Raw genomic sequence first — 23,337 nt, forward strand, 5'->3', positions numbered from 1 at the left:
CATTTAGCAAATTAAAGTCATTTTAGCATTTTACCCATTCAATTCAAACCACATTTAAAAGCAATTGACCTGTTTAAAAGCATTCCTGTTCTCTCTAAGCTTGCTGGGGGGAAGTGGGATTGAAACTGCAATTGTTGATTGTTAGTCCTGATACCTGTGTGCCCTCATTCCATCTCTTCATATGGCATGGTGGGGGAGTGAGTAGTAACAGGAGAAAGAGTGATCATACGGTCTTTTAATTGAAGTCATATCAAGTTTACTTCTGTGTTGCATTCTTTCCTATCATTGCATTTCCTTGAATCCGCACAAAGTATTCTCTGCTACATTAATCCTCCTATTCCTACTCCTAATTGATTAAAGAGATTGTTGAGATTGTAATATTACCCATTGCTGATCATTGTTCATATTCATAAGTGTGGTATTCAGATATTATCCATATTTATAAAAGTGTGATATATATATATATTGTTCAATTCTTCAAATAAATCTTTTAATTTGCAAAACAAACCTATTTCTTGGTTCAGTGAGACCGGGGGAATTCAAAGAGAGGGGTGTTAGATAAGGGTACATCATCCAGAATTAAACAAACTTTTGACATAAAAATATATAAATAAGGGTTTCCATTGGGCATCCCATACTAGGCATTGACTTAGTTGGAGTGCTGGATTGAAATCACTTACAGCAACCAAGAACACAGTCTTGAAGGACAGCAATCGCAAAGGACAAGAGTGCAAAGGTTCAAACGGAGCACCCATGAGATATCTCAAAACCAAATTAAAATCCCAAACCAGCACCTGGAAAGGGGACGGCGGGAATACATTAGTCAGTCCTTTAAGAAACTGAGAAATCAATGGAATCTTAAAGTGAGAACATTCTTCAGATGAGCGCTTAAAGATAGACAGCATCGCCAGGTAACCTTTAATGGTACCCACTTGAAGGCCCCTTTGGGCCAAGGAAAGCAAGAAAGACAAAACCATAGGAATGGAGCACTGAAAAGGATCAACATTGTGATCCCTGCACCAGTCGCAGAACTTACACCAACGGCAACGGTACAGGGATTTTGTTGCAGGCCGCCTGGCCGAAAGCAACACCTCCATCACGTCATCCGGGAGGTCCCAATCCTTATACCTCAACCTTTCAGATACCAAGCGTGAAAGTTGAGAGTCTTGACCTCTGGATGGAGACCCTGACACCCTTCCCACCTAAACCCCCCTCCACCCACCCCAGTGGGAGAGCAGATCCTCTTGGTGGGGAAGACGGCGTGGAGGGCACATGGACATTTCCAGAAGGTCGGGGTACCACGCTCTCCTGGCCCAATACGGAGCAATGAGGATCATGTGGGAACCGAACCTCCGTAACCTCCGCAACACTTAAGGAATGACGGGGACTGGAGGAAATGCGGACAGCAGTGGGAATGACCAATCCACCACGTACGCGTCTCCTAAGGCTCCTCTTAGAGGAAATTCCCTTGAGCAGAATCTCTCGTACTTCTGGTTGACACTGGTGGCAAAGAGACCCACTTGCGGGGTTCCCCAAAGGGCAAAAATCTCCTGAAGGACTTCCTGAGCCAACTCCCACTCGTGAGAGACTGTGCTCTGCCTGCTCAGAGCGTCCGCGCCTCATTTTCGTCGCGGGCCAGATGAACTGCCGAGATTGAAATTTCCTGCTGGATGGCCCAGAACCAGAGCTGCCTTGCCTCTCTGCACAACGGGAGTGACCCTGCTCCACCTTTTGTGTTGAGGTAATGCATGGCCACTGTGTTGTCCCGTCATGACCAAGACACTCTTCCCCCGTACCAAGGGCAGAAAAGCCTTCAGGGCAAGCCTGATGGCTCTCAGCTCTTGATTGATGTGGAGTCTGGACTCCGACTGAGACCAACGACCGCTGGCGGTCAATTTGTTGGCATGAGCGTCCCATCCTGTGAGGGAAGCGTCCGTCACTACAGTCACCTCTGGCCACGGTTGCCGAAACGGTTCCCCCTTCATCAGGTTCCCTTTGTTCATCCACCACAGAAGGTCCTGGGAGACCGAGCTTGGGATCTGAACAGGATCCGTTATCTTGCCAGAGAACTGCGACCACTACATCTTGAGGACCCATTGCAGGGATCTCATCCGCAGCCTGGCCTCTGGCACCAGAAAATTGCAGGAAGCCATGAGGCCGAGCAACCTTAAGAATTTGAACGCCGGGAGACTCTGGGCATGTTGAAACTTGTCCACCATCTGCACAATTTGATGAGCCCTTACCTTGGGAGGCGGACACTTCCCCAAAGACGTATTCCAACACACCCCCGATGTACTGGAGCTGTTGGGAAGGTGTCAGGTGCGACGTCTTAAAATTTAGGGAGAAGCCCAGCCTGTGGAGGATGCGGCAGGTGACACCGAGATGATCCAAAGCTAGCTCGGGAGAGCGTGCCCGGATCAGCCAGTAGTCCAGGTAGGGGTAGACGTGAATCCCCCCTCGCCTGAGGTACGCTGCCACCACCACCATGAGCTTGGTGAAGACCCTCGGGTGGAGGTCAATCCGAACGGCAGGACCCGAAACTGAAAGTGCGAGTCGCCAGCCCCAAACCTCAGGTACTTCCTGTGTGCGGGATGGATCGGCACATGGAAGTAAGCATCCTTGAGGTCCAGAGACACCAACCAATCCTGAGGTTGAAGGGCCTGGAGGACTTGAGAAAGAGTGACCATCTTGAACTTGTCCTTCCGGAGGAGTTTGTTCAACCAACGCAAGTCCATTGTGGGTCTCAAACCCCCGTCTTTCTTTGGGATAAAAAAATAAGGGGAATACCAACCCTTGTTCCTCTCCGCTACAGTCACCATTTCTATAGCGCCTTTCTCCAGCAGGGACAAGATTTCCTGCGCAAGGAGAGGATAAGGAAGCTTCAAAGAGAGTTTAGCCAGTGGATTGTCGTGAGGCCGCTGAAGGAAGGGAAGACAGTAGCCGTGGGCTATGGTATCCAACACCCACGCATCTGAAGTAATGGCCCGCCATTCTTCGAGATGCTGAGACAGTCTATCCCCAACCGGTGAACCATGGGACATGGCCTCATGACTGTTTCGAAGCGGCTGCGGCAGTGCCTGAAGGCAACGAGGCCGCTGCCTGAGCGGCTCTGGCACCACGATTTCCCCGTCCACCACGGGTACCTTTCTGCTTGCCCCTTTGACTGGCGGCCCCTCTCGTACTACCAAAGGAGGAGTAGTACCGAAAGGAACCTCCCCTCCACTGCTGTCCCCTAGGACGAAAAGGCAGAGGTTGACACACTGCAGCGCTCAAAGACTTTGCCAGAGCTTTTGAGGTCTGCAACCTCTCAAGGTTCTTGTCAGCCTTGCTGCCAAATAAATGTGCGCCATCAAAGGGCATGTTGAGAAGACGGGTCTGCACATCCGGAACAAGTCCCGACTTCCGCAACCACGCAAATCTGGTGCTCGCAGCCATGGATCAGCTAACACTGTCGGCCATATCCAACCCCGACTGAAGGGATTCACAAATAGCATCCTTGCACGAGAGCAAGGAAACCATCCCTTTCTTCCCCCTCGGGAATATGTTCAGCCGCCAACGATACACAATTCCACAGAGAGTGTGAAAACCTTGCCAAATCACATGTGCAGTTGGCCGATTTCAATGCCATCCTCCCAGCAGAAAATACCTTCCAGGCTCAACCGTCGAAGCGCTTATCGTCCCTATCCGGAGGGATGGTAGGGTGAACCACCTGCCTCGAGGTGGCTGTAGCCGCCTGAACCACCAAACTCTCAGGAGCGGGGTGAGTAGACAAATAGCTGGGGTCGCTAATGGAAGGGCAGTATTTCTTAGTTAGATTTTTATTCACAGCCGGAAGAGATTCCAGGGACTGCCAAGCAGCTGCCACCCTTTTCTGCAAGGTAGAATGAAATGGCAAAACAGGGTCAGAGGACGGACCTTGATCCAAGATGTCCGTCAGATCATCTTGCACAAAGTCTTCTGGAGGAGCAGACCAGCCCAGATACTCCGAGACTCGTGCCAAGAGGCTCCTATAAGAAGACTCTGCATGAGCCCCAGGCTCAGGTCTACCAAACTCCACTTCCGGGGCAGTGTCCAGTCCACTTGCATCATGGAGGGTCTGCCTCACCTCCTCCAACTGACTGTCCCCAGAATAAATAGGAGCATCATCAAGGGCACCAGGTTCCTCAACCTCAGACCTTTCCTCCTCTTCAAAAATATCATCCAGCAGGGGTTGAACCCAGGCCTGGGGACAGAAGAGGGTCTGGAGGCCAAAACCGGCCTCACCGACTTCGATGTAACCTTCCTTGGAGGATCCACGATGTCTGGCTACTCCAACGGCACATTTCAAGAAAAATCCCCAAAGGCGCCGATAATGTCGAAGGCTTCGACGTTGAGAGCGTCGATAACCTCGTCGTTGGGATCGCCGAAGGCTTCAGCATCGACACAGGTGCCAATAGGTTGCTGCGGTCTCGCTGGGGACAAGGACCGAGACCTAGAGACACGTCTCTTTCGACCTTTCGAATCCTTGTCCGTACGGGACCTCAACGGATCCCGATGAGTGTCGTGTCGTGAACCCAAGCCCGAAGGCGTGCGAGCCACGGAACGAGACCGATCCAGGCCAGCTTCGTCAGAAGGCACGGCCGGACCCATGTCTGGCGATTGAAAAATTGCCATCATAGATTTCTTGAACGCTGCCCATTCCTCCGGAGTCAAGGACTTCGTAGGGCATGTAACCTTCCTCGAGGCACCATCCTCCGAGGAGGACGGGGAAGGCGACCAGTGACGGCGCTTCTGCGAGTGCCGGGACGAGGAAGACGAGTGTCAGGAACCACTCCGGGACCGAGATCCCCGGGATTCCTTCCGACTCAGAGAGTCGCCCCTCGAATCATCGATGGAAACCCCCTTGGACTTGGAAGACAGGGATTTAACAGGTTTCGAGCCCCTACCTACCTTGAGCTTCCCCTTCCGCAAGGCCTTAGCAGTCAGTGAATGGAATTTCGAGCAGTCGTCAGTGTTGTGTGATTGGCCGAGGCACCACAAACAAATGCAGTGGGGGTCGGTGAGCGACATCTTAAACTTGCAGTCCCGGCAGATCTTGAAACCAGACCGCGGAGTCGGGGGGTCCAAGAGAAAGACATCTTCAATGAAGAAAACACACAAGGTGCGCCGAGTCTCACGAAGTTAACACATTCGCAGAAAAAATGGAACTGAGGCTACGGGCGCCGTGCGTCCTATTTATAACATCCCGTGACATCATCCTCGACGGAGGCCCTCGCGGGACATGGACCCGACGCCATTGACGCAGGACGCCCTCTGCCGAAAAAGTTTCTGAAGTGCACTGCTGTGGACATTACATGTCAAAGATGTGGAATGCATTGGAGGACACAATCCATTCGAACATTTGTTCCAGCAGTATGGACAGAGGGACAGGGGACAAGGCATTCGAGGAAACACAGAAATTGCAACACATCATTAAAAGTATATTTGAAACAAATCATTTTTGATTGAACCAGCATACCTTATGGAATGAAATAGGAAATTGTGTTACTAAGCTGGCAAATGTTATGCCGGTGGTAATAGGATAGTACTAATAAGAGAGGCACATAATTAGGGAGGAACAAAAAATGTTTTTTACAGGGTAAAGTATATTTCCACAGAAGTGTAAAAAAAACATTTGATATGTTACCTCTGATTCTAAGTACATATTCGCCAGTGACATCTTTGATATCTTGTACAAGCACGTGGAGAGTGACACAGCACATAGCATGAACAGCATGTCGTTAATGGCCACTCTGACAGAAACAATCACCCGTGTCTCCGCATGATCCCTTTTCACCAGCACTGCACACGTGAGGTTCACTATCAGGAAAACGAGGCTTATAAAAAGGAAACCCATATAAAGAGGCAATCTAAAAAGGAAACACAAATAAAGAGCAAACGTCTTTACAATATGAAAGTGTACTAGTTTGTAGCTGTTGTTATTTAAACCAACACATCCAAACCAATGTTTAACTAGTGAGATGAAAATCATATTGCAGAATTGTGCCCTTAACGCTATTAGTTGCACCGTGGTTTAAAACAATACAACAGTTGTTATAGCCATTAAGAAACTCGGAAGATGTTGGACATATTTTCCCTACACAAGGCTATCACTTTTCTTCTCCCTGAATTGATTATCTCGCTAATCTCTCTAGAAACGTGCCGATCACAGGATAACTCTAGTTTGAATCTTTTTTATGGCCCGTGCTGCGTGGAAATCACATCAACTTTACACGAGCCACGGCAGAGATAATCTTTCATTCCTTTATCTATTTGTTGCTACATTTATTAAAAGCTCAGGTTGTGTATAGCAGCTTTGAAATCGAAGGGCAGTTTATGACAATTTACAGCCTCTCCGAAACGGTCGCAAAACACGAAAACGCTTCATTTAAAGCGTATGTTCTCTGAGTGCAGTTTATAACATCGCCCGTCCGCTATGGAGGAACGTTTTGGCTTACTGCACAAAAGCCCAGACTCATTTAAAAGTGGAAAAGGTCGCTTTAATGTGATAGGCCAAAGCTTACAATCAAAACGCTTAACTGGCTCCATGGCCTAACAAACTAAAGAAATATTTTAACAACCAATTAAATAAATTAAACATTTTCATTTTCATTTTCCCCCAACAATTAAATAATTAAATAACCCATTTCCTCCCTAATTATCCCTTGGACCCTACCGTCTCCTTGCCCCTTTTCCAGGCGTCCCGCTTTCTCCCAGGGGCCATGCCCCTCCAGGCTCAATACCTGTTCCCCCATGGTGACCTGTTTGTGCAAACAGCACCACCCCATCCTTTCCCGTGTCATTCCCCCATTGTGCTTCCCTCCCCCCACATCAAAAGGGGCCATGCCCCCGGCGCCCCGACCCACTTCAACACCCTTCAAACTCCCCTCTACACCAAACTCCCCCTTCCTATGACCTGCAGCCAGCCTGACCTGCCACATCAGCAACATATATTACACACAAACTTTCACAATGCCCTGACCTGTCACACAAACTACCAACCCCTACCATCCTAACAGACCCCCAAAACTCATAAAAAACTCGCTATGTCATCTAAAACCCCCCGCATAATCCCATGAACAATGGACCCCCCTATATTCCATAACCAGACACCAGCCTAAAACCAAAATGAAGGGGTGGGAGCGCGGGACAATCACCAAGTCCTAACCGTCGCCTGCCTCCCGAACCTTCCCTGAGCCCTTAAATACCCGCGGGAGGCGCTCTGCCCCCCACGGCCACTCGCTGGCCATGTGCAGCGCCAAAAACTCCCCGGGAGGAAACGCTTCGCGTTTCCCCCCGGGGCCTCCCTTTTGGCTTACTGCACAAAAACCCAGACTCATTTAAAAGTGGAAAAGGTCACTTTAATGTGACAGGCAAAAGCTTACAATCAAAACGCTTAACTGGCTCCATGGCCTAACAAACTAAAGAAATATTTTAACAACCAATTATAAATTAAACATTTTCATTTTCCCCCAACAATGAAATAATTAAATAACCCATTTCCTCCCTAATTATCCCTTGGACCCTACCGTCTCCTTGCCCCTTTTCCAGGCGTCCCGCTTTCTCCCAGGGGCCATGCCCCTCCAGGCTCAATACCTGTTCCCCCGGGGTGACCTGCTTGTGCAAACAGCGCCACCCCATCCTTTCCCGTGTCATTCCCCCATTGTGCTTTCCTCCCCCCACATCAAAAGGGGCCATGCCGCCGGCACCAGAAAAACCCTCCCCCGAGGAGTTCTTTCTGCCCCACCCCCCCCAATTTTTTCTACCTCCAACTTTTTACCCAGTCTCCCAGCCAAGAACCCAAGTCCGCCAGGTAGTGATTATTCCCATACACGGACAAGTGTACCCCATCCTCTCTAAAGATAAGGAGACCCTCATATGTTATCTCCTTATGGTCCATGACCTGCACCGCCACCGAGGCACAAAATTTTACCATTTCTCTGTTTATTCCCTTCCTGGCCCGCTCTATTGCTCCCTCACTTTTCGCTCCCTTCCAAACTCTTCTCGGCAACAACTTAGTCCACACCACCACTGCTTGAGGCCACATTTCCCGCACCCACACTAAGTCCCTCTTCATTTTCTTTAGCAGCGCCACCCCCGTATCTCTCACCAGGTCATTCTCCCCTGCATGCATAATCACCACCTCTGGAACCCCATAGCGTTCCCTCATCCCTGCCAATATAGGAAGCAGCTGATCCCACCGCAGGCCCCCCAACCCGTGCCACTCACCACCACTTCCTTGTAACTGCACCCCAGTTGCCTTCCAAACACCCTTTTCTCCACCTCTTTCCCAGCCCACTTAACAATTGAATGGCCAACAATCCAAACTTGCGCCAACTCCCCCTTCTTTCGCGCAGCATCTGAAAAAGAAATTACAAAATCACTGACAAGTAAAAAATATTTCAACAACAACAATTGGCCCACAAAGTCCTACTCCACCTTTCTTCAACATTCCCCTTTATCAAACCCCCTGACATACCCCTTGTATTTCCCAGACCTCCAACGCCCCAATCTTTTCCCTTGTCTTCTGAAAAACCCAGCCTGGTACCCTAAGATGCTGCGCCCATCCTAAAGGAATGAGTCCCAAAATCCTCTGCCTTTTCTCCCACTGCCACCAGCGCCATCTGCAATACCCCTAGCACCTGGGCCGCAGAAACCGGCGATCCATCCGCATGCTGAAAACCAAGCCTGTCTTAACCCCACAGCGCTCCTTCCACACCTTGCCTGCCTGAACTGGGCATAAAACCTTGCTCCCTCGACCCAGCAGAACCCAAGAACCCCTTCCCTTCTGATCCGTCTTAGACCTTTTAATCTTGATGTCTAAACCTTCTTCTGTAATTTGAACATCTTCCCATTGCAGTACCCCCACACCCTCTTTTCCCCCGACCAACTCAGAAACCCTGAAAGCCCCAAAGAATAACCACGTAAAACAAGTCGCAAACAGTTCCCCTACAAGCAATAAACCATTTGTCCAACTTGTTGTGCCCAGTTTAATGCTTTACAGTCCTGCGTTTTCCCCCCCTGCACCGGGGGCCCACGTGCACCCCCGTCCATGCAGGCCCTTTAGTTTAGTTTATTACTCCTCTCGCCACTGCACCAGGGGCCAAACCTGCACCCCCGTCCATGCAGTCCCTTCCATTTAACTAATCTTCAAGCTCCTTGCATCCATACCACCTGTTTCCCACCTGCACCAGGGGCCCTAGTGCACCCCCGTCCATGCAGGCCCCTTTTCTTCCTTACTCCTCTCCACCGCTGCACCAGGGGCCAAACCTGCGCCCCCGTCCATGCAGTCCATTCCACATAAATTCCTCTTCCAGCACCTTGCTTCGTTGCTCCACTTTTTTCCCCCAGCTGCACCAGGGGCCCTAGTGCACCCCCCGTCCATGCAGACCCATCTCATCACTTCCCCTTGCTGCACCAGAGGCGCTCCCGTACCTCCGTCCATGCAGCCTGAAACCTACTCACCTTGTCGTGCGGCAAGCGTGAGGGCTTCACCACCGTCGTCCATGCCCTCCAAACGACAGCTACCACCCCTTAACAATTTCCACCGTTACATCCCCCCTGCGGCCCTCCCCTACCTATGCGTCTTCCTCCTCACCCTTCTCCTACCCCCTTTAAGTTGCCCCCAAAAACCTTTCATCAAACCTTGCGCCCCGCCCCTCTTTTTACGATAAACTGAGCCCGACCTACCAGCACACCCCAATTTACCTGGCATGCAGTCCTTCCCCCCACCTACTTGCCCCGCTCCTCGCCCTGACCCACTGTCCCCTGCCTGAAAACAATCTGTAACCGGATGCCGACCCGCACACCTGCTGCACTCGTGTTATATTTGCACATCCACCTCGGCAGCCTTCTTTATTGAACGCCCAACATGCTGTCGAGGGCTGTCCTCTGCCTCCTCCCCCCACCCCCTCATGGGCGGGGCGAACAAGAAAGGGCCGGAAAGGCACGGGCAGCCCACTTGCTGTGTGCAATGTCGGGGCAGGCCTCGTTGGGGACATCCATTGCAGCCAGAGATCCATGTCTATCTCCCTCCAGACCGCCTGACTGTCCTCTGCCATTCTCGCTCTGAATTCCTCATCATACCTTACTCAGGCAAAGCCCCCAAAACTCGTGAAAGCCTTCCTTATTACATACATATATTTAACCAGGGCCACGCAACGCTCCGGGAATTTTTCACAATACACACTGGCATAAATGATAAACGCCGACATCCAATTCTCAATAGTCACCGGGACCCTTGGGCGTGAAGCCAGTTCCCTCTCTTCCTCCTTAGACCCCTCCTTTGCTCTCACTTCCCTATGGAGCAATTTAAAGACATCCACAAATTCCCCCGCCTGAATCTTCTCCCTGGTCGCTACCATCAAGTGCGCCCCTAATGGTTTTGTTATCCCCATGTATGGCAATTTTTTCTCTTTTCCTTTCACTTCAACCTCCTTATCTTTTCCAGCTTGCACTTCGAGCACCAATGGCTCCACCACCTTGTCCGTTTGGACCTCCACTGAGCAAATGCTCTTCCCAGCCCCTGCGGCTCCAATGGCCTGCACACCAACTTCTTTCCTTACACCTTGCAGTCCAGACCCTTCATCCCCTGTCCCCCTTCTTGTGACCCCTCTCTGCCATGCAGATGACCATTCCCTTTCCCGCTCACCTCTTTCCACACCTGCCGCCTGTGGTCTGGCGTCCACACCAATGCTCCTCCTCTCCTTTCTTAGAGGGCTCCTACTGTGGGGACAAAACATGTCAGCACTCTCACCCAGCCAATAGTTCCCCTGACCCCTTGCCCCCGTCCACCCTGCACTTCCCTTTCCATATCCCACCTCAAACTTCTACTCTCCTCCCCCCTTTCCCTTTCCGCCCTATAATCTTCCACTTCCCATTGCCCCACATATTCCTCCCATCCAACTTCATCACCCCTTAAATACCATTGCGGATGCCAGCTCATGCCCGAGTTGAGTTGATGATCTTCTTGCGAGCCCGGGGCGTCCGCGCTGCCACTCCTTTGACGTCTTCTCGGCGGGGTTGTGGAAACCTCTGCCTGGTCCTCTTCTCTCGGGCGAGGCGTTCCGTCCTCCACCCTGGAATCCTCATTGCTAGGGGCTGTGCTGCGCCCTCTAGGCTCTCCTTGCGCTGACCGAGGAGGGGCCGCACTGAAACCCTCTACCTCCACCTGACCAGCGGGGGCTGCGCAGCGCCCTCCGCCCCCACTCCTCCTACCCGGGGGGGGCGTTCCGCGCCCCACTCTAACCTCCTCAAATGATGGTGACCTCTCCCTCCTTTTCCCACCTGCACTCTTCTGCAGGTATTTACCCCCTCTTCCCCTTTGCCCTGTCACCCCCCTCTGCACCCCTTCACTGGCTCCACTCTGATTCCTTTGAGCCACCTCATGACCCGAAAACATTTCTCCCCCTGACGCCCTCCTGTCTATCTCCTTCCTCAACTTCCTGCCCCTAGTTTCCCAAACCTCCCCTCTCCCCTACGATGGGGTGCAAGCCACCACTGCCGCGAGAGCCCCATCTGCCGCTGCTCTACGCTGCGGCCTACCACCACTTATCTCCCCCGTGACCTCTCCGCCAGTGACCTCCCCCACTACCCCCTCCAACTGGGCCCTAGATGCCATACTAATTATTTCCAAAGCCTCCCTCAGAGCCTTAGCATCAACCAGACCCTTCTTGCTGGCTCCCTGGCCCACCATCGTGCACTACTAATCTGGTTGTGCACTACAATATATATGCCCCCTGAAAATGAACCTAGCAAACCTAAGCCCCCGAGCCAAAACTACCCGTGGACCTATACCCCAATTGAACTACTAACTTTGAAACTAGCTTTTTTTTTTTTTTTTTTTTGAAACCTACTTATTTAATAAAATTACTTTTTTTTTTTTTTAAACCCCCCCACCTAGCCAACCACCCCCTGCACCCGGATAGCCCCCCCTTTTTCCCACTCTCTTAACGAGCTACTTCACTCAGAACACCCCCGCAGGGCCCCCCCCCACCCTCCACCACTGCTGCTAATGGCCCCTTCTCAAAAAAACCCTTCCTTTCCCTATACCCCCTTTTCCTACTTTCCCTCTTTCTTTTTATTATATTTATTTATTTTTTATAGGCCCCACTCCATCAAACCAGCTCCACCGCCCGCCCCCTAGTGGCACAACTGCCGCACCGCAGTGCCTTCCTATTCCAAATGGAAACAGGAACAGGGGGAGCGGTCCCTTTAAGAGGGCCGCTCTGCCCCCTCCCTGCTGCACGCCGGCACCGCACGCGAGGGACCAGAAGCCCAGCACACGCGGGCTCACCACCAACGGCTCCCCCACCCGACACACTGCGTCCCCACACGAACGCGCAACGGGACCGGCAACAGCAATGCAGAACCCTCCGGGCCCACACTACGGCCGGCGAGGGATACCCACCCAGCTCCCTCACAAGAAAAAGAAACCGCGGCCGCAAATGGCCCCGAACCGCCCGCCCTGATGTACCCAACCCGCGGACGGCGGCTGCGGTAAGAGGGGGGGGTACCTTATGTACGGTACCCCTGACTATGCGGGGCCCGCGACACCACCCTCTTTCTATTTATTTATTTATTTATTTATTTTTTAACTCGGGCACCGCTGCCGACACCCTCCCTCTGCCCTTATAACCTGGCCCCACCTCCACAACCCTGCTAGTCCCTACCTCCAACACACGCCCTAGGCTCAGCTACAGGGAAGGCTCGGGAGCAGGCGACAGGACTTCACAATCACCAAGTCCTAACCGTCGCCTGCCTCCCGAACCTTCCCTGAGCCCTTAAATACCCCCGGGAGGCGCTCTGCCCCCCACGGCCACTCGCTGGCCGTGTGCAGCGCCAAAAACTCCCCGGGGGAAACGCTTCGCGTTCCCCCCGGGCCCCCCTTTGTGCACTGAATACACAGACCTAAGTCTTATCTTCAGTCCTTCTTCCTGCCTACAGATGCGCACAGAGAAATACAGAAGTATGTCACGTGTACATGTGCGCCATATTGGCAGGCGTTGTACAGGGGTCTGCAGACATCTCTGCTATTGGAGTAGAACCAGGCACACAGAGACACAGAAGATGCCTGCCAATCCAGATACTTACACAAGACTTGAAAGCAGGGTCCTATGCTGGGGCTCAGATTATGTTTTATTAGTCGCAGTGGAGTAACTTTGATGAAAATGTTGGGGGGGACAGGAGTGGGGTGGAGGGAGGGCGGGTGGTGGCTTTTAGTAATTGTTTCGTCCAAATTGTTCAATAAAATTTGGTTGAATGGTAGATTTGTCTGAATTTGGACACCACCAAGCCAAAGATACCGAACATGAAGAGCTGGGGTTGTGGGGGTGTCCCCCGTCCCCCATGTTTGGTATTTTTGACTTTGGAGGTTGCGGGGGGTGTCCCCCACTTCCTCAGCATTGGTGGCAGGGGACCCAACAAAAAAATAGAAGAAAAAGGGAGCTTTCAGCATCAGATCCGGCCCGCATTAGATGGATAGATCTGACGCTGCAGGAGAGGCAGCGGATGGAGAAAAGGTAAGTAGGGGGGTTTATGGGTGTATTGGTGGTTTGGGGGGACATGGGTTTAGTTTTTTACTGAGTTAATAAGGTATTCGCAGTGAAAATGACTACAGTCAATTTCGCTGTGATTTTGTACCTCGGTCAAACAACCTAAATCCCTGATGGATAACACTAGACTACGTCATTTTTAAAAAACATCTTACTTGAATTTCGAAATGTACAGAAGTAACAGACACTCAATACTTCAAAGAGACATAGAATAACAATGAAGAGACAGGGCTATAAGAGTATTACATATGCACATGTGTTGTGCAAAAAGTGGTGAATGTGTACCAAATTAAAAGAAAATATTGATGTCAAGAACTGTGATAATGAGATCTTACAGTATGGTAATACCCTATGGTTCTCAGAGATCTTCAATTGCTCTTTAAAAGGTGTTCAACAAGTGAAGCTATACATTCTTTAGAAAAAACCCTTTCTTATATTTTTGTAGAACTCACTATCAGATGACACAGTGAGGAATCCAGTCTGTGTTTGTTTGTATACTAACCGTTTATAAAATGTTTTCTGTATTTGTGATATGTTATAAATCATGTTTTTAAGTATTATATTTTTGTAATGAGGAAACTATTTATGTGAAATAAATGTATCAAAAGTTTCCCATACGCAATCACAAGAGTCATTTGAGTCATTTATCTATATGATGACATAGGTGATCTATATGTCACCTGGTGTGGTCTGAAAATTGAAAAACAGGAGAAGGTGGTAGTCGGTATTTCACATGTGCTTTATGCTGTAACACTAGACTACTACACAACAAGAGTCCATTGCTGACACTCTGTTATAACTTTCATAAGTCTGGTGACCTATCTTTAAAATTCAATTGGGCCCCCACACATCTCCAGCCGGCCTGCCATGCACCCAGTGACACAACATAACATTCACAAACTTAATTCCAATAGAACATACAAATAATGCATTATTTATCATTCATTCAGACACAAAAGTCAACATGCATATCCTTGCATACACTCTCACTCACACACAAATGCACCCAGCACATCCAATGACATACACTGTGTGCACACAACGTTTATATGCACATATACAATAACACATGGAAACAGTGGCGCAACTTCCATTGAGCAGACCAGACTGTATCACCCCCTGAGCCCTGAAATTTTGGGCTACGTTGACAAGCTAGCTGAACTATAAAGCCATGGCCGAAAGGAACAGATTCATTGGAATGTCAGCAATTCCCTTGATTTTTCCTTTCATTCAAAGGCAGAAGCCAGTGGTTAATGCAGTGCAGTGGGTGACCAAGTATACATGGTACATTTTTAAATGCCAAATATCTCCAAACTAGGGTTCTGCACAGCACCTTGTATGTGTGCGTGCTGATAGATTCTTTCTACAAGATTCTGACTGATTATAATGAATGTATGTCTTCCTGTGTTCAAATGGCTCCAAGCAGTAGAGTACCAAGCGGGAGAGGCATGGGTTGCCCCTCCGTTGTTCTTTTAAGAGCCAGACTGGGACATTTTTCATTGGGACAACTCTCTCATTCGGCACATCAAAGAGGGTGCCCAACGGCAAAGGTGTCCCGCTGGCAGGACAATCTGTGCTAAGCAATTCCTGCTCAGCACGCTCATTGTCCTGGCAGCGGGACACCTTACTCGTTCTGAATGGTAGAGGTGTCCCACTGGCAGTCCCACGTAGCTACGGGCAGCAGAAGGTCCGCACGTTGCTCTAAATCAACAGAGCATTACAATGTCAACGATTAGGCACTGATGGGAGGGAGGGGGTTTAACTTTTAGCAGGAACTTTTGCTCCTTTAGAAATGTGAATGGGAGGGAGTGATCAGAAGTGAGAAGGGTGCATAATGTTGCATGCTTTATGAAATAATGACTATGGCTTTAAAACCCAAGGGGGATTTGTTAGGCTCACATTAATCTACATGATGCTATTGTGATTTTGCATGCAGAATGGGGAGAATAAAACTAAAGCCAAACTCCAATTGCTCAACATATTTCTATGATAATGTATATAGTGTATGGTTAGTTTACTATGAAAGGCTAGTTTATTATATAATGTGGTTTGCTTCCAAGGCTTTGCTATAAATAATTAAGCACATGAAATGTAAAGCAAAACCTTAATAAATATCTATATCAACTAAACCTGGAAAGATGTGGGCGGTCGCTTAAATTGTCCACATCCCAGTTTAACCATTTAACCAAGTTTGTGATGCTGAGCAAATCATGTAATGACATTGTGCTTTATCTGCAGCTTTGCAAGTGACTCTGATTCACTTCAAAGCTTATGTTAATGTGTCATGGTATTATAATGGAAAAGCCTAATGACTATAGAGTTGCTCCACATATAACAAAATTGAAATTTAGGTATTTTGCACCACAAAGTCATTTGTCACTTGGCTTATTTATGGCAATTTATTCTAAAGTCACTTCCATGGTGCCTCCAAGTATCAAGGATGGATGATGCGCCTTGCAATGTCCTTTTCTGTGAAGTCACTTTAGTTGGTGCAATCCATATAATAATTAGGAAGTTTGCATGTATTTTACCTGAGAAGGCTTGGAGAGATCTCTAATAGATGTGTTTCCTGTATTTGGAATGATCCTGCAGTTTTATTTTTGTTGTTGTGTGTTAAAATGCCATCTTCCACTAATGTTACCAAAGAAGTATATTGGGGCAGGGGTGGGTGGTTTGGGGGCGCCAATGAGATAATGTGGAATTCCACACACTGCATTTCGTTGCTCAACCCCCGCCCTCCCCCACACTCTTACAATGCTGCATACTCCCCCACTTAGTTTGGTAAGTGAAGCAGTTTTTGGTGGCCTGTAACCTGAACCATGGCACCCATTTACTAATTTGCACCAAACTGTCCTGAAAAAGTGTCTGCAAAACTCAAAATACTTTTTGCCAGTTTGCTGAAGATTATGGCGGCAGGGGGAAAAGTTATACAGGGCTCCTAAAAGTGTGCTTTTAACACAAAATCCCATACGGTTCCTTCTGCGCACCTAGAGCAAAAACTACTTAACAAAGGTTCACCATGTTTAGAATTTGCAGAGTATGACAGTTTTGGGTCACAGGTTTTCTCAGCTTGACTCTTTCCACTCTACTTGGCGAGGGCGCACCTTCCACCAACTTAATTTTGAAATTAGGATGGTGGTGCTTTAGTAGCATCTGAAAAGTGGCAAGACTTATTTTAGAGGCCTTGCATAGTTGTGGCTTGTCACAGAGAATGCACCATTTGTTATTGTTATTGTTAGTGTGTCTGTTATTGTTAGTGTGTCTTCATACCTGGTGACTTAATGTCACTAGGGTCAGCCCGCAGCCCAGCCCCCCAACAAACATACATAAACACAATTAAACATGTTTTCTTTTTTTTAAGTACATCTGCTCTGCTTTCAAATGCCACCCGGGCCATGTCTCATGTTACACCGACCTAACCTCTTCGCACTCACGCACCTCCAGACAGAAACCAGCAAGCTGAATGAGCTTCCTAGTTCCTGTCTGTGTGTCGCACGAACACAAAGCCGGAAAGCGATTCTCTGCACCGCGGCCCCTGGAAGGGCTGCTGCTAGCGTGGCAGCAGAGGTGCCAGGCCCTGCAATACCCAGTACAGCACCCTACCCTGGCTTCTGACTTTGAGTCAGGCCATCCAGGGTGAGGGACTGAACCATGCAGGGAATCCCAGCCCTGAATGTGTTGCAGTGCAGCTGCCAGGCATCTCAGCATTATGTAATGAGACAGCCCAAACCTTGATGGGCACCCAAGCCGGGCCTGCGCTGTCCAATTACATAACTGATGATTGCGGCCCCCCTGACCTCCCTCCAAAAGTTGGGAGGGACAAAAAGGCATGCCACAGAAGTTGGGGGGACAAAACCCCCTGTGCCCCCCTATAATTACGCCCATGATTAGTCGCCCAGTGATCGCCTATTTGCATAGTTGGAGTGAATCTTCCTATTAAATATTTTCTCCTCACCTGACTTCCTCAATTTTTCAGACATAATTCTCTAGATAAGTGTGTGTGTTCTTCACTTGAATACTTCTGCAGGATTCATCACCTTTCTTCAAGTACTTTGTCTCTATTTACCCTTTTTTGGGCAGTGCAGTGTACCTTTAAGTCCCGCTCTCTTACCTGTTTAATGGTCACCTTCAGAAAGCACCTAGAGAGCGTGAAACAAAGTAGTGTTTTTAATAAAATCCTTTCCTGGGGTGTATGTGGTGTGCAGCTCCAGCCTGCCTACGTATGGATACCTGGGATTTATATAGCACGGACCAGCCTAGCAAACAACGGAGTGTTGAACAAAAGGGGAGAGCAGTGGGTGCAGAGGGATGGAGAAGAAGTGGTATCAGGGGTCAGTGAGCGACAAGGTGCCCCCTAACCCCTTGCACAGCAGGAGCTGCAGTTTCTTCCTGAAGTGCAGGAGAGAGGGGCCACGTTCTGACTGCTCTTTTCCAACAGGAAGATATGGATCCACGTATAAACAACTATGAAAAGATTCCGAATGTTTCCATTAATAATAGATGTAACAAGATTGGCAGTGACAAGAGGATGCATGATTTGTTTATAATTCCAAAATATGGTCAAAAACAAGCAGCAAGAAGTCAAAGTGCAAACCCTTTCTAACCCTCTTTTTGCTTAAGGTCGAAACGTCTTCCCAAACTATTGCAGCAATCAGACAAGAACAGCAAACAAGCAACATCTTCCTTACACCGTGCATGAAGGTCTAGCTCCTCCTGTCCAGATCTTTTTCCGGGATTCTAATTCGACCTCTGCACCCATTCCCCTACCTTGTCATAAAGCCCTTTATAACGCTAACATGCTCTGTTTCCAAGGACACATATGTTAAGAGGCATCAGGTGCCCGTTGTTTCCAAGCAGTGAGAAATGTTAAACCATGACTTAACTAAATGTCTTTTATGAGACTTGATGCCAAATTCGTTATTTATTAATTCTGCCATGTTCTTTATTTGAGAGATCATGCCTACACTACAACTTTCTATTGTTACCTTCTAAATGGAGGTGTTCCAAGTCAACAGGCACCATCTTTCCCAAAGGCTAAATGCACAGGCTGCTACTCCTAGCAGTAGCGCTTGACTAACGAACACAGGTGCGAACTGGCATGCCTGACCAACCACAGCATTGCCATTGTCAATTGGGTTAATAATAGAGAGAGAAGCCCTTCCTTTGCTGTTGACCTGATTATTACATTTCTGGCATTGCCCTCCGCAAGACAAATACAATAAACAACGTTTCTCGGATTTCTATGAGGAACTCCTTCAGTGTCACAAAAGGCAAAGCTTAGAAAAAGTAAAGTACCCAGGGTGGCGGTCATATCATCTTGACACCTAACGCTGACAAATCATGAAATCTCAAGTTGCCCCTACTTATCTGGATCTTTCTATAATTCAGACAATAGCTACATAACATTGGATGTTTATATTGAACTATAACATCAGAAACATATACCACAGGAAACGCACATCTTCTTTATTCATTCTAAGCATGATGCTGTTGATCGTCCCATCAAAGCTCTAGTGCCTTTTTGTCTTTCTAATGGATCGTTCAGACAGTTGTGAAATATCTGTCCACTCTGAATAATATCAGGCAGGTTAAAGTTGATCAAATTCAGAAGGAGCTTTCCAAATAATCTGCTAGCAGTTAAGTATATAATAATGCATCGGTTCAGCAGTGTTATAGACCTACATGAAAGAAATATGGGATGGCCATGCTATGCTTTTCAAATGGTTACATTACAACCCACTATTGTTTAAGATACTTTTTTTCAGTCTAGAAAAAATCAATGTAGTTAAGTGACCCAAAGGTGTTCCCTAAAAGTCTTGTACAAAAGTGATATATATGAGTCAGGAGCATGGGAGTTTGCTAGCAAGAAACGATACTACCACTTTAGTTTCTTTGTTATACTTAACGACTTCACTTCTAATAACTCTCCACGAAAGACAAAAAAGGAGTTTGACTCCATTCAAGTATGTTCAGTGTTTTAAGTAGGATAAGAAATTGAGAGGGGCTCTAATGCGTCAGGAGGCAATATATGGGGTCAGGCCTAAAAAGGATTTGTGCAGCCTCAAATCCTAAGTAGCTAGTAAAGCTTTAAAAGAGGAATGACCTGTGTAATTAAAGGAGTGAACTAACAGAGCCAATCGAGTGTACATATGTGCAATGAAAGGCCAAAAAATCTGGTTTAAAAGATGTATTCAAATATGGTTAATGTGTGTAAACCTCTTTACCAAAATAAATATATTCAAACATGAAATAGAACATCAAATCAAAAGGGGTCAGTACACCTTGCAATACCACGGTTCTTCTAAAAGAAATCAATTATTTGTGCATACTAATTAAAGGCGTTCTAATGATAGTACTTTATTATAAAATGTGTGCCAAACATCAAACAATGTATTCTCTTATAATATCCCTTTCTGTTTCGAAAAGTATCTAATCTCACTTTTCTTTAACTGATGTTGTGATTCTAACCATTACTGAAGGTGATATCCACTGGCAAAGAGCAATAATGCTAGGGGGACCAGATTTTAAAAATAAAAATCCAAGACAGGACAAAAACAAAAAAGTAGGACTACAACCGCAAGCCCATACAACCCACCTCCCCTGTAGCCCCCTTCCACAGCAATTCTCATATATATGGGATACATTACTCACCGTAATCATATTTCTGATGCTTGTATCTGCTTACATTCACATGCTGTGCATAGGCCGACATCTAGTGGGAGCTGCAGAGTATTACAGTTGTTGTTTTCGAAACTCAAAAAGGGACGTCGACTGGGCGTGCCAGTAATACTATCCCTAGTGTGACATCCTCTGTACCCATGATCCCTCACGCATCGAGGTCCCTCAGATTGTTATTTTTCCTCAAATGAGGTAGCATGAGGTGTAGCGTGAGTACAGTTGTATCCAAGCAGATACGTATCAGACAAGCTCATAAGCATCCATGCGCCTTCTCTCCGAGGGGAGGATGGGTGGGTCGCATGTGAATCTAAGCAAATACAAGCATCAGAAATACGATTACGGCGAGTAATGTATCCCTTGTGAGGCTTGTGGAATCTGCTTAGATCACATGCTGTGCATAGATTAGCGAGCAGTGGAAGAAGGAGGTGGGTTATGAGAAGGTTCATAAGCGAATAAATGTCTTAGAATGGGTGTCACAGCAGTAGTGCTGAGTGAAAGTATGAACAGAGCTCCATGTAGCTGCCTTGCAAATACTGTCTAAGGGAACATTTGCAATGAATGCCAAAGTGGCCCCAGTACCTCTCGTGGAGTGAGCCCTGGGTGTAAAAGGCAATGTTTTATCTGATGGGGAATAGCAAAGTTGGATACATCTGACTATCCACCTAGAGAGATCCCCTTCTTTGCCTGGTGCTAGGGAGACAAACAATTCATCTGTTTTTCTTAGTGGTCTGGTCTTGTCTGCATAATAGAGGACCGCTCTTCTCACATCCAGTGTGTGGAGTTTTACCTCAGCAGAACTCTTGGGCTCCTGGAAGAAAACCGGTAGCTCAATTGACTGGTTTACATGAAATTTGGAGGTGAATTTAGGTGAAAACCTAGGGTGAGTACGTAAAACCAGTTTGTCCTTATGTATAATAAAGAAAGGATCCTGCACTGACCATGCTTGGATTTCACTAACCCTTCTTATGGAAGTGGTAGCCACTAAGAAGGCAGTTTTATAATGTTTGAGACTAGACTTGTGTATAGGCTCGAAAGGGGGTCTCATGAGCTTAGCGAGTACCACATTGAGGTCCCAACCTGGCAGTGGGTTAGAAATTGGAGGGTGGAGTCTCTTTAACCCTTCCATAAATGCTTTGATGACCGGCACCTTCCACCATGAGACCTTATTATGGGAAGTGGTGTAGGCTGACAAGGCCGGCAGGTGGACATTTAGGGAGTTAAACACTAACCCTGCATCTAGCAAGTGGAGCATATATGTTAGAATGTTAGATGGAGTACATTCTATGGGGTCGATCTGCTTAGTCTGGCACCAAATTATGAATCTTCACCATTTGTCAAAGTAACAGTGTCTAGTGTTTGGTTTTCTTGATTCTTTCAAGATAGCCATGCATCTTTGAGGTAGATTGAGATGCCCAAACTCTATGACCTCAGGAGCCTTGCTGCCAAGTTCATTGAGTGTGGTTGTGGGTGCACTGTTAGTCCCTCGTGCTGGGTGAGTAGGTTGTACTGCCAGTTTGCGCAGAAGTGGATACTGTGGTTGTCTTGCCCAAACAGGAGCAACTAGGATAAGCGTCATCGGTTCCTTGTGTAACTTGTTTGCCACCTTACTCATGAGAGGAGTTGGGGGAAAAGCGTAAGCAAATTTCCCGGACCAGCTCATCCATAGGGCGTTCCCCTTGGAGCCTGGCTGGGGGAACATGAACGCGAAGTCTAGGCATTGACGATTTTCGCTTGTGGTGAATAAGTCTATAGTTGGGAAACCCCATTGAGAGAAGAGGTGGTCTACGACTCCTTCGTGTAGACGCCACTCGTGTTCCTCTGGTAGGGGATCTCTGCTCAATGAGTCTGCTAGAGCGTTGAGTTCCCCTGGAACATGTTGTGATGACTGTAACATCTTCCGTTTGAGTGCCCATCTCCAGATTTTTTGTGCAAGTCTGGACAGATTTGGAGAACGTGTACCCCCCTGTTTGTTGATATAAAACATCGCTGTGGTGCTGTCTGTTAGGATCTGCACCGACAGGTTTGTTAAATGGGGTTCGAATGCCTGAAGGGCTTTGAATACAGCCAGAAGTTCCAGCACATTGATGTGGTTCTGAGCTGCAGTGTGAGGCCACAGACCGTGAGCCCCCCACCCTGCCATTGAGGCATCCGTTATGACCACTGCCTGTACCTCTGGGTCATAGAAAGGTTTCCCTTTCGTTAGGTTTTCTCTTGTCCACCAGCGAAGATTTTGTACAAGTGTTGGTGAAACGACAACTAGATCGTCCCACTGACTGCTTGCCTGAGACCACTGTTTTGCCAACCTCTCCTATATGGGACGCATGCGCAGGCGTGCGTGAGGAACCAGGTAAATGCAAGATGCCATCATGCCTATTAAACGCTTTGCTTTGCGCACCCTTATCTAGCGTCCGGCCTGAAAATGTGGTATTTGCAATAACACATTTCTTACTCTTTCCTTTGAAGGAAAGACCAATCCTTCCTCTGTGTTTAGGACAGCTCCTAGGAACTGTTTTGAAGTGCTTGGCACTAGGCTTGATTTTTTTTCGTTGATGGAGAAGCCCAATTGAAAGAGGAGATTGATTGTTCTTTGGATGTTTTGTCTGCAAATCAGAGGTGATTCCCCTGTTTTGAGCCAGTCGTCCAGGTAAGGGTACACTGGGATTGACTCCCTGTGCAGGTGCGCTGCCACTACCGCCAGTAACTTACTGAATACCCTTGGAGCCGAGGCTATTCCAAAGGGCAGCACTTTGAATTGGTAGTGTTTGTTCGCTATCTTGAAACGCTATCTCTGTGCGTTGGGCACATTGAAATAAGAAAATAGGCATCTTTCATATCCAGTGTTGCCATGTAACGCCCCTTTTTTAATAGCTGCATTACCTCTTGTAGTGTTGTCATGCAGAACTTTTGTGGCTTGACATACTTGTTTGCAGGGTGTAAATCTAATGCAGGGCGCATTGTTAGATCTTTCTTTGGCACAAGGAAGTAAGTTGACTAAATACCCCTGTTTACCTGGTTGGCTGGGACCACTTCTATGGCGTCCTTTAATAGAAGTGTAGTTATCTCTTCTAGAAGGATCCGCTGATGTTCT

At 47.9% G+C, this 23,337-nt stretch overlaps 1 protein-coding gene across 2 annotated transcripts in view; it reads right to left on the reverse strand.

Annotated features, from left to right (window-relative positions):
- GPR137B (G protein-coupled receptor 137B) overlaps positions 1-23,337 on the reverse strand; it is a 694,226-nt gene that overhangs the window by 521,090 nt on the left and 149,799 nt on the right. For both annotated transcript variants that reach the window (XM_069607370.1, XM_069607371.1), the window contains exon 3: positions 5,666-5,888. In XM_069607370.1, the coding sequence (XP_069463471.1) occupies positions 5,666-5,888 (223 nt within the window). The remainder of the gene's footprint in view (positions 1-5,665; positions 5,889-23,337) is intronic.

This window comes from Ambystoma mexicanum, chromosome 4q, assembly GCF_040938575.1.
Source record: "Ambystoma mexicanum isolate Mex_15411 chromosome 4q, UKY_AmexF1_1, whole genome shotgun sequence".
Classification (NCBI taxonomy): Eukaryota; Metazoa; Chordata; class Amphibia; order Caudata; family Ambystomatidae; genus Ambystoma; species Ambystoma mexicanum.